The 17,910-nt window shown below is 42.8% G+C and overlaps 1 protein-coding gene across 2 annotated transcripts; it reads left to right on the top strand.

Annotated features, from left to right (window-relative positions):
* Positions 1–858: 858 nt before the first annotated feature.
* Positions 859–17,510, top strand: DDX20 (DEAD-box helicase 20). Of its 2 annotated transcripts, XM_043877117.1 has the most exons (12): positions 883–1,113; positions 6,788–7,136; positions 7,818–7,912; positions 8,551–8,719; positions 9,300–9,414; positions 9,533–9,675; positions 9,816–9,954; positions 10,053–10,111; positions 11,420–11,502; positions 11,832–11,937; positions 12,058–12,159; positions 15,980–17,510. In XM_043877117.1, exons 2-12 carry the CDS (start codon positions 6,836–6,838, stop codon positions 17,143–17,145), a joined length of 2,478 nt encoding a protein of 825 aa, XP_043733052.1. In that variant the 5' UTR covers positions 883–1,113; positions 6,788–6,835; the 3' UTR covers positions 17,146–17,510. The 2 variants fall into 2 exon arrangements, with proteins under 2 accessions (XP_043733053.1, XP_043733052.1); XM_043877118.1 differs by lacking the exons at positions 6,788–7,136; positions 7,818–7,912; positions 8,551–8,719; ... (6 more) ...; positions 12,058–12,159; positions 15,980–17,510 and adding exons at positions 1,356–1,439; positions 2,694–2,745; positions 3,819–4,065 and having other exon boundaries at positions 859–1,113.
* The last annotated feature ends 400 nt before the right edge of the window (positions 17,511–17,910 follow it).

The following is a 17,910-nucleotide window of genomic DNA, read 5'->3' as shown; positions in this document are numbered from 1 at the left end:
GTGTGGTTTATGTTTCTCTGGTGGGTGGGAGAAAAGCTGGTGGTTCAGGGACTGAGTCCTGGGAAATTCTGCCATATGGCATATGTTGGGGCCGAGCGGGCCAGGACGGGCAGGCGGGAGACCTGGGATCCTTGGACTGGATCTGCTGCCTGTCTCTGCCTACTAGTTGGCTCTGTAATCCCCCTCAGCCTGAGTTTCACTGGCTACAAAGTGAGGAAAGTAATCTCACTCTGTCTGCTTGTTGTGCAGATAAAGTGGGTAGAGGCCCTTTGAAATGTCAAGAACGCTGTTCCAAATGTGAGGCCTGACTGCCGAGGGAATTCGCAGAGCCTCCTGGGAGGCAGCTGTTTGCCGGTGCGTCACTTACGCAGCTTGTGCTCAGACAGGTACTTCAGCCTCTCACATCCATAAATCTCATCTCCTATCTATAGTCAGCAAATAAGGGAAAGGACAGGCCTTGCTCTGCTACCATCTGATGTTCTTCCCAGCCACGGCCTTCCCTGCCCCCACCGGAGGCGATGATTCCCCTGCCCTCCCTCATCTGCTCCCGGCCTGTCAGTTTAATTTAACAACATTGCAGGAGAGGTTTGATTTAATCAAACCAGTTGCTGTATCCACTCTGCTCAGAGGTCCCTCAGTGTCACCACTGAGGCTCAGATTAGACGCTGACAATTACTTCTTCTTCTTTGGTTATGGCCTCCCCCTCCCTTTCTCTCCCTGGGGAGAACAAGGAGGCAGATCAGTCTCCTGGGACCTAAGAATAGAAGCGGGAAGATCAAAGGAGGGAAGCGCACTGGCCTCAGAGCCCCTCTCGTGCCTTACATGGCCTTGTTTAAGGCTGAGCAACAGCCCGAGGGGTGGCGGGGAGCAGAGAATGTGAGCAGAGCTGCTTGGAAAGGCTCAGGGCTGCCTGAGGACAGAGCTGACCCATCCTCAGTGCCATCTAGGATGGCCTCGGAGATAAAACCAAGCTCCCTTATTGTCAGGCAACTGGATGGAGGGCGGGCCGAAGAGAGAAGGGACGGTCTGCACACTCCAGACCATGAGAATTTATTTCCAGTTTCTCAGCCTGGATTCTGGGGTCTCCGGAGCTGGGAAACAGCAGTATAAAAGGTGAGGCTCCAGCCATCTGAGTTTTTGTGACTCTGTCCTTAGCATGAAAGCAGCAGTGACAGGAGAAGGCTGTGTGGACGTGGGGTACCTGTGGTGTGTGGGGGCGTGTTGTGTACCTGAGTGTCTGTGGCAGGGGAGTCAGGCAGGGGGGCCCTGGTGCAAATAGTTCAGGTTTAGGGAGTTTAGAATTGTGGAACAAATTGCTTTTGCCACTTAACTCTTGCCTTTCCCTCCTTCTCCAGGAAGCAGGTGCTCAGCACCTCTTGCTCTCTTGAGCAGCTCATTGAAGAGAAACAAAGGCACCTTGGAGGGGACCTCTCTTGGGGGTGATGAAAATCTTTTTTCCCTTCTGCTCATTTGTGTCACATTCTCCCATCGGGCCGGGCGACTGACAGGTGCACCCTTCCCCAGGCCCCTTTCAGAGTCCCCTCCCTGCCGTTTGTGTCTCACCCAGATATCCAGCAGACGCCGCCTTTACAGGAGCTGAATATGATTAGTAGAAACCCTTCCTGACAGCTCCAAAGAGAAGCCCTCAAATGCATATTCTATTGAGTGCATCTCATTGCTGCTGACAGTCGCTTTATCAATTAAATTCCACCTTCCCAGTCTTCAGAGACGCCACCAACCTCCCTACCTAATAAATCACAGACCCCAGTTATTGTTAAATGTCCCATCAGTCTCTAATAAACCCCTTGCCAACAGGGGCAGGTTATTTATTATGCTGCCTGGACAAGAATGAATTGGGCCCCGTTCTCAGAAGAGCAAACGTGACGCCTTTCTCCCTAAAGACTGAGGCTGTGGTATTAAATGGGGCAATTCATCAATGTGGGCCTTGAGCAGAGGGGAGTCTGGTCGAGAGAGAGAGAGAGAGAGAGAGAGAGAGAAAGAGAAAGAGGATGGCCTGGGGTCCTTTACTGAAAGCCAGTGAGACAGGTCCCCGTGGTGGGAGGTGGCTGTGAAGAGAGTGGGCACCCGGGCCTTTGCTGCTTCTCCCCTGCTCCTCATACCTGTCTGAAAATACTAAGGGTATGGTCACCCCACAGGCCAAGGGGCACATGTGAAAATAGTTATTCTCCACGTCAAAAGTTTGCTACGTAGGATCCAACAAGGTCATGAAACAAAAATTCTGTCCAGAAGGCCAGATATTGTTACTTAACAAATTTGACATAACTTAAGTTTATGGATGGTACTGGTCCACTGAGTCGATGAGCTGAAGAATACAGGAGGAAAGTTTCCCTTTGCCTGGAAGAGAGAACCAGAAAACACGTGCTCAGTCACTGTTTGTGGGCTAAGCAGCACAGAGGTAAGCGCTGACACTCAGAAAGTGGTGTTTAACACCTAAAAGACCCTGTTAGGTGTGAGAAACAGTGTGTAAAGTGGGCCTTGTAGTTACTACCTCAAGTTGGATCCCAAACTGAGAGGATGCTCAATGGTCTGCAAGTGACAGTCCAAACTCCTCAGCTTTGTCATCTGTGAAGCCCTAGCCTATATTTCCAATTGTATTTCTCTCTATTGTGACCTAACACTATCCCATTTTGGGCAAGCATAACCCATTAATTTGATATTCCTTGTGGTGGCAGGCAAGGCCCTCCACTCTACAGGACCAATACATCTCTGCAACCTTGTTTCCTGGTAATTGCTGCCATACTTGCCTCCATTCAGACTGAAGCTCATACCTTCCCTAACTGCTGTGGTTTCTCACGCTTCCACGCCTTTGCACAAACTGCTCCTTCTGCCCAGAATATCTTTCTACGCTGTCTGCCTGGAAAGCTTTCTTTCCACCCCCACTGCCTGACTGAACTCCTTATCTATCCTCCAGGATCAGCTCAGAAAATCAGCCCCCAGTGCTTCAGGGGACTAGGACTTTTGTCTCCTGGTGCTGCTGTCACGGCAGAAGGGCTCGACTCCAGGGAGTAGGAGAAGAATGATCTGGGCATGAAGGTTTTCTTCTAGTTCTATACATGCTTTAAACCACTTTGATTTGAGGTGGGGGGAGAAGGGCATAGAGAAAAAAGCTGCTGGTCTCTGAATACCAAAAGCTGTTTTTCTCCATTTCTCAGAAGTTCTCACTGTCTCCCACATGACAGCCACACTTTGAGCAGCTGAGGCTCTGAAAAATGTCAGTGCTGCATATGCTTGTATAGCACCTAGTGCTACTTGTATATTTCTCCTTGGCCAGTGCTGTCTGTCTGCACGTATCTTTCTGCTTGAGGGCAAGTGCTCTGTTTATTTTGTCCCATCTTTGTATCTCCAGCATTTGGCTGATTTGTATTAGGCATTTAGATTTCTGTTGCAAGAATGAATAGAGATGTTTGCAGATTGAATGAAAATAATAAGGTTGCCTACCCTTTGTTGCTCTGAGGATCAAATGAGAAAAAGTGGCTATAAAAATCAGTTCTTGAAATATACACGTTACTGTGTGTAAAACAGTTAGTGGGAAGTTGCTGCGTAACAAGGGAGCTCGGCCCAGCGCTCTGTGATGGCCTAGAGGGATGGAATGGGGTAGAAGGGTGGGGGGGAGGTTCAAGAGGGAGGGGATATGTGTATGCTTATGGCTGATTCACATTGTTGTATGGCAGAAGCCAACACAACATTGTAAAGCAATTATCCTCCAATTAAAAATAAATCTAAGGACTTCCCTGGTGGGACAGTGGAGAGGAATCTGCCTACCGATGCAGGTGACATGGATTCAATCCCTGGTCCAGGAACATTCCACGTACTGTGGAACAACTAATCCTCTGCACCACGAGTATTGAGCCTGCGGTCTACAGTTGCTCCTACTGATCCCCTGTGCTGCCAGTACTGTGCGCCCTAAGCCTGTGCTCTGCAACAAGAGAAGCCACAGCGATGAGAAACCTATGCACTGCAGCTAGAGAAACCCCCTTGCGCAAAGTGCCAGTGGAACAAATAATAAATAAATTAAATAAATGCTATAAAAATAAAAAAAAAAAACCTTAGTTCCTTCCTTTTGTCCCACATATTCCCACGGATTCTCACACCCAGGTGGGCCACGCTCCTGTCTTTATTTACATTATTTACCTTTCCTCCGGGTGCAGAAACTTCCACTGTGAAATGATTGTCTGGGACTGTTTGAACCTGAAAATCCATTCTGAGTTGATATCTTACTCCCACTTCTTCAGTTCACAGGAATCTATCCCTCCACTAGCTTCCAGGTATATAAAATAAGGAAAGACTTTCCAGGTAGACAAAACAGCATAAAAGGAGGCTGGGGTCCCATTGTGATTTTATCCTGGGAGAGGCCAGGAGGTGGACAACAGTCCAACATTTTTCTGTGTATGTTACTCTCATACCTCCTGATTATTAAATGGTCTCTTACCTTTGTGTTTTATTTTTATGGCACTAAACATTATGAACAACAGCATTATTACAATTTTTTAACTACTGAAGAAAAAATTGTATTGATTTGTTTTTAGCTATAGCAATATAATTTATGCCTAGTAATATAACTGCAATATTTGTGTCCATAAGACTTTGTAAACAACAAATGTAATGACAGAATACCTATAAAACTATAAATGTTCTTTTCTGGAAAAATAATCTTTATATTTCTTTTGGGATGAGAGCTAAGTTCTTCATCGGTGATTGGTGTGAGTTCTACACCGCTGCTGCTGAGCATGAAAATTCAGCTTAGATTTTTGAGCAGGAAAAGTTCTGCCATTCAGTATTTATTAGGTCCACCAAGGGCCTGGTGCTGGACTGGAGAGCCTAGGGTAAGAAAAAATTTCCATCCTTGAGAAACTTATAGTTTAGTGTGAAGGACAGATATGTAAATAAGTAAACAGAACAAGGTAAGCACTAGACTGGAATCACTTATAGTGAGAAGTGGGACCCTGGGATGGGAAATAAAAAAGGTGGTCAAAAGGAGTAGGATCAGAAGCTGGACCCAAACAACCTAAGATATCTACTGAAGAAAGGTCACTCCAGTGCCTGTGGGGTAGGTGGCTGGGAGAAAGAAGAAACTCTGAGCAAGGGCACCGTTCAGGAGGCTGTTGCAATAGGATGATAAAGGGACCTAAAATAGGACACATACTATGGAGACTGGAGAAGAGATATGGATGAGATATTTGGAGGCAAAATTACCTGCCCTTGTAACTGTTAGAAAGGGGAGGGACTTCCCTGGTGGTCCAGGGGTTAGGATTTGCCACTTTCACTGCTGGCCTAGTATTCAAGGGGTTCACTCCCTGGTTGATCCCGCAAGTTGCACCATGTGGTCAAGAAAAAAAAAGAAAAAAAGAAAGGGGAGGTATAGTGCAGGGTTGAGTCAAGAATAATTGCCAGGTTTGGGATTCAAGGATTAGGTGAATGAAAGAGGTAGGGTACTAAGAGGAAGTCTGAAACCTTTACTACTCACTCCCAACAGGCCCCATTCTTTCATAGGAACAGTTAATACTTTCTCAGTGTTTTATAAATTTCTAAGAAAAATGCATCTGAGGACCCCTTCCCAGTGAGGTTACCAAGCCAAAGTCGTCCTACCTCTTTTGGAATCTGAATCATCACTGTGCGTGTGTGTGAGAGAGACAGAAAGAGAAGGGAAGTGTGAACTGGTGAGAGATAATGACCAGAATTATGATATCAGGACAAAGGCAAAAGTCGGGGTTAGATGCAGAATTATCTTTAGATTTGGAATTGTAAGATTAGGTTCCAGAAACACTTACATTTGGAGTTATGATTCAGACTTTGTTATAGAAACTCATTTGTTCAATAAATACTGGGCATTGCTTTTTTCCGACAAGGAATATTGACAAGAACAAGAGAGAATAAATCTCTGTCCTCATAGAGTGGGGGAGACAGACAATAAACATGATTTCAGCTAGTGATAAGTACCATGAAGAAAAGTAAACCAGAACAAGGGAATAAAGTGATGAGAAAAGCTGGGGAGCTGCCAGGATGAGGGAGCTATCTCAGGCTGTTCAGGAAAGTCCTCTTTGAAAACGTGATATGTGAGCTGAGACCTAAAGTTGTCGTTCTTGAGATGGTGGTGGGGAGGGATAGGAGCAACACACAGAAAACGTTAAATTTGAGCTGTTAGACGTCGAAGCGGAGGTGTTGAGATGGAGGTACAAGTGTGGAGATACGAATGTGGGAATGTCAGTGCAGTTGCTGGTTCCTATCCGATTTCTTTTATCAGGGCTAACCGTGTGCCAGGCACTGTGGTAGGGGCTGGCGACACAAAGAGGAAACCACAAAGACAGATACTATGCAACGTGGTCAATCGTCTCGCTGTACTCTGGGCGTTCTCCGAGAGCGCAGGGCAAGTCGGCGAGTTGGGGCGGGACACAGTGGGGATCGGGAGGGGGGCGACCGCGGAGGCAGGGCCCGGAGGCGGGGAGCTTGACGCACAGGGCGCATCACAAAGACAGCGTTGTGAGGCAGCCAACGCCGGGCGCTGGGCGGGGCGGACCCGCCCACAGAGGGCCTTGGGGCGAGGCGGTGCTCCCACCTTTAACCCGCGGCGCCCTCTACAGGTCGCAGGCGGCGACACGCTGGTAGCCTCTGCTTTCCTCTCCTCCCTTTTCCCGCCATCCTCTGGTCACATTTTTTTTGTTGTTGTAGCTGTTTCCGAGTCTTCAACTTCCCCTCCTCTTCCAGGCCTGGCGTGTCACTGTCTTCACGGGAAGACTGCCAATAAAGTTTTTCCTCTTCTCGCTCTCAGGCTCCCAGCCTCGCCCCAAGTACCGCGAGATCCGGCGGCGCGGCTACCATGGCGGCGGCGTTTGAAGACCCGGCTGCCTTAGCGACCGTGGAGACCGCTATGTCAGCGGAGCGTGCGGCCGCGCAGTTCTCGGCCCCGGAGCCAGCCCCCCGGCCGGTGCGGAGCCTGCGGACGGCTCACGACATCAGCGGCCCGCGGACCCGTACTGGGGATGTGCTGCTAGCGGAGCCGGCAGACTTCGAGTCGCTGCTGCTGTCGCGCCCGGTACTTGAGGGCCTGCGGGCGGTTGGCTTCGAGCGGCCGTCGCCCGTGCAGCTGAAGGCCATCCCGCTCGGGCGATGTGGACTCGGTGAGGCAGGGGGCACTGGAGGGGCCAGGAGGGCCGGCGGTGGGGCTGCGGGGGTGGGGGGGTGGGGTGCGGGTCGAGACTTGGCGAGGGCCGGGAAAGGCCCAGGGCGGCTGCCTGCAGGGGCACGACAACCGCATTCCGCGAGCCTCTATTTCCTACATTGTCGAACGGAGGCGCAGTACTGAATTTGGAGATATTTAAGGTCCATTCCACTCTGACAAGTGGTTCTATGTTTGAGAAAAGTAAAAAGTAATAAGGATCTCGGATGAGATCATCTGGATTAGGGTAGGCCCTAAATCCAGTGACAAGAGTCTTTATAACAGAGAAAGAGAAGAAAGCCAGAGATTGGAGTTACACAGCTCCGCGCCAAGAAATGTCTGAGCCATCAGAAGCTGGAAGAGACAGGGAAGAATTGTATTGATAACCATAGAGCCTTTGGAGGGAATGTGACCCTACGATACTTTGATTTCATACTTCAAACTTCTGGTTCTTAAGCCTAAAGAAGAAAAGAAACGGTGGGGGTTCAGGGAGGAGGCCTGTTTCTGGATATGGCTTCATGCTTTTTTAAGAGTTAAGGGTAAAAACCAAAGTGTCAACGATGTGATCTCTCTGGAGACCCTTCTAGTTCTGGGATTGGTACCTAAGTTTCTTCAGTCCTAGCTAACTTTTTTTCCTTCTCAGATTTAATTGTTCAGGCTAAGTCTGGAACTGGGAAAACCTGTGTCTTCTCCACCATTGCTTTGGACTCTCTTGTTCTTGAGAACCTAAGTACCCAGGTGAGTTTAGCTCAGATGACCCAAAGGAGTCATGTGGATTTTACTACACGTCAGATGAAATACCAGTGGCTCCTCAGAGATAGAAGTGAAGTTGGTGAATGATTCCCTTGAGGCATGACAAGTATACAGGGAAAGTAGACATTGAGGCTATTGTGTGGTGGTGGTATGGATGGGATAGTGACGAAATAGAAGTTCAGAGATTTCTGTTATTACTACATGTTAAATAAACCTGCCATGTGTGTCAATTTTGTCATTTCTTGAGAATACAGATAGGGATTTTTTTACGCTTTTATTTGCTCACCAGATTATGGTGAGGTTTAGTATTTTGCCTGATTGGTGGTAATGAGGTGCTTGGCTGTTGTTGGTAACTAAGTGGTTCTTACAGTGAATGTATTATACTGATCTCCCATTTTCTAGATTCTCTCAGAGTATGTCTAAGATGGCCTTACCCAAATTAACAGGAGATTTGGATTTGGGGATCATTTCTTCGACAAAGATTTGTTAAAGATAACATGATTTGCCCATGTTATCTATAAACAATTATGCCAGGCACTGGGGATATCTTTTTGAGTCCTACCTTATATATTTATAATGCTGACTTGTTAAAGGTGTATTTTATGTTTTGCGTTTTTTTTTAGATTTTGATCTTGGCTCCCACAAGAGAAATTGCTGTACAGATACATTCTGTTATCACAGCCATTGGAATAAAAATGGAAGGGTTAGAGTGTCATGTGTTTATTGGAGGGACTCCATTATCACAAGACAAAACCAGACTGAAAAAGTGTCATATTGCTGTTGGTTCTCCTGGTAAGACATCAGCACCGTTTAATTACTGGGCGTTTAAGTAACTGAGCACTTTTATATGGCAGTCTGTGATAACTATGGCAGTTATTTTGAGTGTTAAAGATGAAGAACGTTAGTGAGATATAAACACATAACTGGATTACCAACAGAATTTGTAAAGTCTCCATTCCTAAGGATGTTTAAGAACAAGTATGGGATTGGCTTTTGAAAAGAAGAGTATTGAGATGACTTTCAGGAGGCCCTAAAGCCAAGGATTGGGATTATTCTTTGCTTCCGTATTGTCTTTCAGTCATGAATCACTCAGAATCACAATCTAGCATTCAGTGCCTTACAGCTCCTAACAGGAATAGTGTTTATTTTCCATACATATTGGTGATGAAATGTGAGGGAAAAACAACAGATTTAGGCAAGGTCAGAACTCAAGATTTCTAATTTGTGGTTTAGTGTGTAAATAGAGAATAGTGAGGGTTGGCTCAGATCAGCAGTTCCACCTGTTAAGTAGAGTGATAAAATCGGCTCAAATGCCACAAATTGGTGCATTATCGATATTTGAATATGTTTTGTTTTGTTTTCTGGAATTTAGGCAGAATTAAACAACTGATAGAACTGGACTACTTGAATACAGGCAGTATACGTCTCTTTATTCTTGATGAAGCAGATAAGCTTTTAGAAGAAGGCAGCTTCCAGGAACAAATAAAGTAAGGAAAATAAGTAACGACTATTTAAATGGTGCTCCAAAGTGTCTGTCTTTGGCTTTTCTAAGTGGTGATTACCATCTGAATAGTTTTCAGAGTGTGTTTTTCTTTTATTTTGCAGTTGGATTTATTCTTCCTTGCCTGCAAGTAAACAGATGTTGGCAGTGTCAGCTACTTACCCTGAATTTTTGGCTAATGCTTTGACAAAGTACATGAGGGAGCCCACTTTTGTAAGACTAAATTCCAGTGATCCAAGTCTAGTAGGTGTGTATAGATATTGGATTTGTTACTTACTGGGTTTGTTCACAATATTCTGGAGCTTTCTTTTGTTTAGTTGTCTATTGCTTTCATATTTGCTTTATTTAGCAAATAGGTTTGTTTTAACAGAAGACTCTTCTTTATAGGTTTGAAGCAGTATTATAAGATTGTCAATTCATACCCTTTGGCCCATAAGATTTTTGAGGAAAAGACTCAACATTTACAGGAACTTTTCAGCAAAATTCCATTTAATCAAGCCTTAGTCTTTTCTAACTTACACAGCAGGTACTGTACCTTAAAAGTCATCTGGGGAACTTATGAAATACAAGGATAGGTGTGGGCAATATTTGTAAAATTATAACCCTCTGTGTTATTTTTCATAGAGCACAACACTTGGCTGATATCCTTTCTTCTAAAGGCTTTCCTGCCGAGTGCATTTCAGGTAACTTCACCTCTTAACTTTAATCTTTATTGAGTATCCTGATTTGAAGCTTCTCCAATGTCAGGAGAGATACCACTTCATAAGTTGACTTGTTAATGTGGGATTATACTGAATCTTTAGAGTAAAAGGAATTTCAGGTTTATTTTCACTGAGATTTGGTTATACCAATATCCTTGTTTTTTTAATAAGTAACATGGTTTATAATATAATATTAGAAAACTTGAGTTATATCCACAAATAACTAATTTTATAAAAACAAAGTCTTTTTTTTGTCTTAAGATAATTATTTTAAAATTGCTAAGAATTGCTGACTAAATTGACTTTTATGGTCTCTTGGAAGGCAAAACCGATTGATTTTTCATTTATTTATTTATGACTGTGGTGGGTCTTCATTGCTGTGAAGGCTTTTTCTCTAGTTTCAGTGATTGGGCTTTTCATTACAGTGGCTTCTCTTGTTGTGGAACATGGACTCTAGGCTCGCAGGCTTCAGTAGTTGCAGCTCCTGGGCTCACAGGTTCAGTAGTTTTGATGCATGGGTTTAGTAGCTGCATAGCATGAAGGATCTTTCCAAACCAGGGATTGAATCCGTGTCTCCTGCAGGCAGATTCTTTATCACTGAGCTACTACCAAGGAAGACTCAGAACTGATTGATTTTTGACACAAAGCTGAGTTATTACTGCTGACCTAGGAATGGAAGATTTAAAGGAATTTTTGATCAATGAGAGCCTTTTTAGAGTTTTGGTTGCTATCTCAGCTTAGTTTTTAACCTGTTAGCATAAGCTTGTTTGGTGATGATATATCCCATGGACCAATATTTGGACTGTAGATGACACTTCAATACCAAATTGATAAGCAGCTGATTAAGGAAATTTTAGTTTGCTAAGAATTGTTAAACCTTATATGTAACTTTTAGATATAATGTTATATCTGCAGGCATAGCCTAAGTCACCATTTAAAACAATTTTGAGGGACTTCCCTGGTGGTCCAGTGGTTAAGACTCTGTGTTCCCACTGCAGGGGGGCATGAGTTTAATCTCTGGTTGGAGAACTAAGATCCCCACATACTGCAGCTCGGCCAAAAAATAAAAATAAGAAAAAAATTAAAATTGAATTTTGAGTTGATTGCCTAACTATATTTTAAAAGATTCTGACTTTAGGTCTTAACCTAGATTTCCATATAATGACAGAATTAACTTTGGTTGTTACATTTTTAAACTGTTAAGACTGGGTATTACTATTTTTGCTTTTTGTGGATTTGACAAATGTATATTAGCTTGTTTTATGTGACTTTATTTCTGGATCTTTTTAGGCAACATGAATCAGAATCAGCGTCTTGATGCTATGGCTAAACTGAAGCAGTTTCATTGCAGAGTCCTCATTTCCACAGATTTGGTAAATTTCCTGTTCAGTTTGGGTGACTAATCCATCTGGACATATGTTCTGTTATCAAATGCACAGATTTCAACTATTATTTTAGGTGGGTGTATCTGACAGGAATACCAGAAGATAATCATATTTCCAGTGCTGGGGAATATGTTTTCTTAAAAATGTCTTTTGTGTTTTTATCTTTATTCTTGAAGTCAGTTATTCATTAGAAACAAATTTTCCTTTGCTCCTAAATATCCTCCTGTTCTTAATTTGGCTCTTGGTTATACTAGAATAATAGTGTGTCCATGCAGTAGTTACTGCAAACAAGCAATTGTTTTTTTCTTCAATTCAAGACTTCCCGTGGAATTGATGCTGAGAAGGTGAACCTAGTTGTAAACCTGGATGTACCATTGGATTGGGAGACATATATGCATCGGATTGGCAGAGCTGGCCGTTTCGGTAAAAAGAAAAAAATTGGGATGCTTTCTTTCAGGGGAGGAAGCTGTAATGTGGCAAGTGGACTTGGAGTGTCATTTATATGAAACTGACTTACTACTTAACATTCCTTCGGTGCTTTAGGTACTTTGGGACTGACAGTAACCTACTGCTGCAGGGGAGAAGAAGAAAATATGATGATGAAAATTGCCCAGAAATGTAATATCAATCTTCTGCCTTTACCAGGTATTTTTTATCTGTTTCATTTGCTGTTGAAATAATAATGGTAATGACGATAGGCCTAATAAAAATAATAGCAAACATAGAGTATTTATGATGTGTTGTGTAGTGTTCTAAGTATTTATAAGTATTTATGTGTGGTAACTCATTTAATGCTCACCACAATCCTTTGAGTTATGTGCTATTATTATCTACCTTTTGTAGAAGAGGATACTGAGACAGAGAGGTTAACTATTTGCCTAAGGTCTTACAGTTAATAAGTAGCAGGGAGAAAATTGTAAGCTAACAATATATTTTTCACACATGAAAAGTGAAAAATATATTTCTGTTGTATTAACTCCATATTTTACTTTGTAGCTTTCAAATTTGATTTTATTCTTTTATATCAAGGATGTATCTTACCTTTTATGTTGCGATAAAGATAATTCTTGTCATGTTCTCCTTTGTTATTATGAGGAAGTATCTTTAATTTGAACACTGTTCTGAAAATGTTTAAGTATTTTCTTTTGATTTTAATGAATCATTTATCAAGCTGCCTTTTAAAAGTGCTGTCTTGGAAACAATGCATGTTTTGAAACTATTAATGATTTCTTGAAAACTTTTTTAAAAACCGTAAACTCTTGTGTGGAAATATGATTTATATGCTGTACAGCTGATCCTTGAACAACATGGGAGTTAGAGGCGCCGAGCCTCCATGCAGCATAGGTCCCTGTGTGACTCAGAGGCAGCCCTCCGTATCTGCGTTTCCACAGTCACCGATTCGGCCAGCAGCAGGCTGTGTGGTGCTGTCATACGTATGGGACCTTCAAGCCCTCAGTCCAGACCTGTGTTATTCAAAGGTCAACTCTGTATGTTAATGTGTGCATATTAGTGTGTTCAGTTCAGTTGCTCAGTCATGTCCGACTCTGTGACCCCATGGACTGCAGCACCCCAGGCCTCCCTATCCATCACCAACTCCTGGAGTTTACTAAAACTCATGTCCATTGAGTCAGTGATGCCATCCAGCCATCTCATCCTCTGTCATCCCCTTCTCCTCCCACCTTCAATCTTTCCCAGCATCAGGGTCTTCAAATGAGTCAGTTCTTTGCATCAGGTGGCCAAAGTATTGGAGTTTCAGCCTCAGCATCAGTCCTTGCAGTGAATATTCAGGACTGATCTCCTTTAGGATGGACTGGTTGGATCTCCTTGCAGTCCAAGGGACTCTCAAGAGTCTTCTCCAACACCACAGTTCAAAAGCATCAATTCTTTGGTGCTCAGCCGTCTTATAGTCCAACTCTCACTTCCATACATGACTACTGGAAAAACCATAGCCTTGACCAGGTGGACCTTTGTTGGCAAAGTAATGCCTCTGCTTTTTAACATGCTGTCTAGGTTGGTTATAGCTTTTCTTCCAAGGAGCAAGTGTCTTTTAATTTCATGGCTGTAGTCGCCATCTGCAGTGATTTTGGAGCCCAAAAAAATAAAGGCAGCCACTGTTTCCACTGTTTCTCCATCTATTTTCCATGAAGTGATGAGACCAGATGCCATGATCTTAGTTTTCTGAATGTTGAGCTTTAAGCCAACTTTTTCACTCTCCTCTTTCACTTTCATCAAGAGGCTCTTTGCTTTCTGCCATAAGGGTGGTGTCATCTGCATATCTGAGGTTATTGATATTTCTCCCGGCAGTATTGATTCCAGCTTGTGCTTCATCCAGCCCAGCATTTCTCATGATGAACTCTGCATATAAGTTAAATAACCAGGGTAACAATATACAGCCTTGACGTACTCCTTGTCCTATTTGGAACCAGTCTGTTGTTCCATGTCCAGTTCTAACTGTTGCTTCCTGACCTGCATACAGATTTCTCAAGAGACAGGTCATATATATATATATATATAAATGCACACACACACCAATCAGTTCAGTCGCTGTCATGTCCAACTCTGCGATCCCATGGATTGCAGCACGCCAGGCTTCCCTATCTATCACTAACTCCAGAAGCTTACTCAAAGTCATGTCCATTGCACCAGTGATGCCATCCAACCATCTCATCCTCTGTCGTCCCCTTCTCCTCCATACGTTATATAGATACATAGCTATATACATATATAGATATTGTATAGTTATATAAACATATACTTATACCTACATGATTTTCTAGAAAATGGGATATGTTATTGAATAAATAGAGCAATGAATATTTACCAATATATTTCATTCCTTTAGTAATTTTTACAAAGCTAGATTAAGCACAGGTCTGGGAGTACTGTGAGTTTTAGTAGTTCTGGCTTTGTGATAACTCATTTTATGATCTTTTTACAGATTTTTTAAATTGCTCTAAGCTTATGTCCTGGTTTACAAAGTGTTTTTAGAGTAGATGGTCTTTAGGTTCTCTGAGACTATATTTGGTTAATTCTCTCTATAAGTCTATTGATAATCTTTATAATTATAAATACAGAAAAAAATTGAAAATTGACATATGAGGGGTAGGCCTTGTGGTAGGATTCAGTATCATAACATCTAGTGATAAAAAAAAGTTTTTGGTTACTGGAAAATGACATGTATTTGGATCTTTATGAAGTGTTAACAGAGCCCTGAAATTGCAAGAAAATGATACTCATGGTGTTAGATCTATATTGGACTAGACACTTGTGTGACCACAGACTGTTCAGGTGAGTAGCCTGGAGCAGGATTAAGAGGGTAACTGACCTGAATGATAGATCTCTGCAAGCAAGAGATATCATCTTAGTAGGAATCTGAGTTTGGTCAGAGTTTCTAATCAACGAAAAATCAAGAGCCTCAGCTAAAGAATCCAGATCTGAGGGAATGAGTAGTGGGTACACATACACAGACCCCTCATGGGAAGAGTTGACTCACTGGAAAAGACCCCAGTGCTGGGAGGGATTGGGGGCAGGAGGAGAAGGGGATGACGGAGGATGAGATGGCAGGTTGGATGGCATCACCGACTCGATGGGCATGGGTTTGGGTAGACTCTGGGAGTTGGTGATGGACAGGGGGGCCTGGCGTGCTGTGATTCATGGGGTCGCAAAGAGTCAGACACGACTGAGCGACTGAACTGAACTGAACTGAACTGACACATACACGGAACAGCACCAGCAGTGACAGGTGAGATCTTCGTAAAGCTGAGGCTCTGTGTACTTGATCTAAGGTGAAAATTGGTCACACTTTGGAAAGACCTGAGTGCAGGTAGAAGCAAATTGTCATACCTGGCTGGGAGAGGAAATTCAGAGGGTTGGAGCCAGTAAATTTTTTTAGATTTACAAGTGACATTGATATTACAGATCTTTTCACAGTCATCTATCTGTCTTTTTTCCCCTGTGGAGATTTTTGCCCTCCACCATTGAGGGCATTGATTTTTCCCTGGTAGAATATAATATAGGGTGGCAGATTTACTTGGATGCAGAGGTGTGGTTGTAATATTTCCCAATTGGTAAGCTTTAGGGAGCATGATCTGTTTTCTGATACCTTTGTTTTGCTGCTATGAGTAGTGAGATCACAGGGAGGAGTTGGTGATAGGGAGATGACGAGGGGTAGGAAAACTGCTACAGAGGCACACCTCACTCCTAGAATCAGCTCTTTTCAGTGAGAGGTTAGAGGGTGATATTGCTTATGTGTATGGGATGGGTCTTGTGTATTTATCAGCAAAATTCTTTCCTGTGAGGATTACTTAAGTCTTTTAAAATACTAATATGTTAAGCTTCTTAGTATATTGTTAGTGTATTTTGTTTCTTAACCCTTTTGACCATGGAAAGCTTTATTAAACCATTCAGAAAATGCTGGTCTAAAGCAACTTGAGAATTTAATACTTTTAAAATTTCTTTTATGTAGATCCTATTCCTCCTGGTCTGATGGAAGAATGTTTGGACTGGGATGTGGAGGTTGAAGCTGCCGTGCATACATATGGTTTAGCAAGTGTACCTACCCAGCCTCTAAAAAAGCACATTCAAAAAATAGAGAGAACCTTTCAAACTCAGAAAGCTCATGGTAAACACATGGCTTCATCTAGAAATACTTCTGTATCTGCAGTATCAGTGAAATCAAAAAATAATACCAAACAAAAACTTCCTGTGAAAAGCCATTCAGAGTGTGGAATCGTAGAAAAAGCCATGTCACCAAAAGAACTGGGCTGTGCAGTACAGTTGGAAGAACAAATGAAGAATTCTGTTCAGACCTCTGTTGAAAACCCTACTAACATTCAGCACCAAGTCAAAGAAGCTTCTGTGTCACTCCCCAAAATTCCTTGTCTGTCTTCCTTTAAAACCCATTTGCCATGTATTTTGACTTTTGCAGAATTGGTGGAGGATTATGAACATTATATTAAAGAGGGTTTAGAGAAACCTGTGGAAATCATCAGACACTACACAGGTCTAGGGGATCAGTCTGTGAATCCTCAAAATGGTTTTGTGAAAAATAGAATTACTGAAGAGAGGGTGCAGATATTGGCAAGTAGCAGCCAATCTGGAGACTCTGAGAGTGACAGTGATTCTTCCAGCTCAAGGACTTCTTCCCAGAGCAAAGGACATAAGTCATACTTGGAAGTTGCTTCTGATACTCAGCTGAAAGACTCGGAATCTATTCCTCTGGATGGCCATATCTCTTTGGAACAGCCTCTGAATGGAAATGACACCCCTAGCCTAGTAGAGTATCAAGAATCAACTGAAATCCAAGTAAAGTCAAGGCATAAGGACGGAGCTAACCATAACCAGAGAGCTAAGCAGAGCCGAAGAAACCTTCCTAGGCGATCTTCCTATCGATTGCAGACAGAACCCCAGGGAGATGGTTGGTATGACTGCCATAGGGAAGCACATCCAGGTTTTTCTGATACGTATCAGGACTATGAGGAGTACTGGAGAGCTTACTACAGGGCATGGCAGGAATACTATGCTGCTGCTTCTCAGTCGTATTATTGGAATGCTCAGAGGCATCCAAGTTGGATGGCAGCCTATCAGATGAATGCTGTTTATCTACAAGAAATGATGCGTGGCAACCAGTGACAGTAGGCTGTCCCTCACACCATCTGGGCATATCAAGTGATTGCCATCCTCCTTGACCTATAGTGGAGTGGCATATAGTGGCACAATTTTTTGAGGAATTGGAGAAGTCTTGAGGCTTTCTGCTGGGACATATCTATTTTTCAGATTGTTTTGAACTAAATCAACCTGATATAGGTCAAGTGTATTATCTTTTTAAAGATCTTTTTAAAGAAATTCCCTGAATTAGATTCTTGAAAGAAAATTTGGGGGACGTAAAGCTGAAGTTCCAGGGTGCCATTTTCTATAAGCCGTTCTCAAAAGAAACACTGAAAAAGACTTATACCACTGTTTACTTTAAAATAAAAACCTTGAGATTTGAAAGGTAATGCTAGTTTATGTTGTGGAGTTCTTTCCAAAAGTCTCGGGCTGCATTTCCATAGAGGTGTGTTCTTAGAGAAATTTGTAGCATGGTAGATCAGAAAACTGCTGCTCCTTCTGGGAATAAACGTTGATTCAGACTTTCCCAAGGTCCTTGATTTGATGCTGTTTGCTTCCAGTAAAAAAAACTCAGCCAAGTGTGGTGACATGTTTATTGTTCATCTTTTGATGGTGTCTTGTTTTTAAGATTATGGAAGCTGTCTATGTTTTTTATATGCATTAAATAGCTAAGGATAAGTGGCTGTCTTTTTGTTTCTCAAGAAAAGGAGCAGCTCTTCATCTTTGTTGGTTTTTGGATCCTTTTATGAATCTGATGAAAGCTATAGATTTGTCCCAGAAAATTTTTCA

The sequence above is a fragment of the Cervus elaphus genome, chromosome 20 (genome assembly GCF_910594005.1).
Source record: "Cervus elaphus chromosome 20, mCerEla1.1, whole genome shotgun sequence".
Classification (NCBI taxonomy): Eukaryota; Metazoa; Chordata; class Mammalia; order Artiodactyla; family Cervidae; genus Cervus; species Cervus elaphus.
The sequence above is the reverse complement of the archived record's forward strand: the minus strand, read 5'-3'. Positions and strand labels throughout refer to the sequence as shown.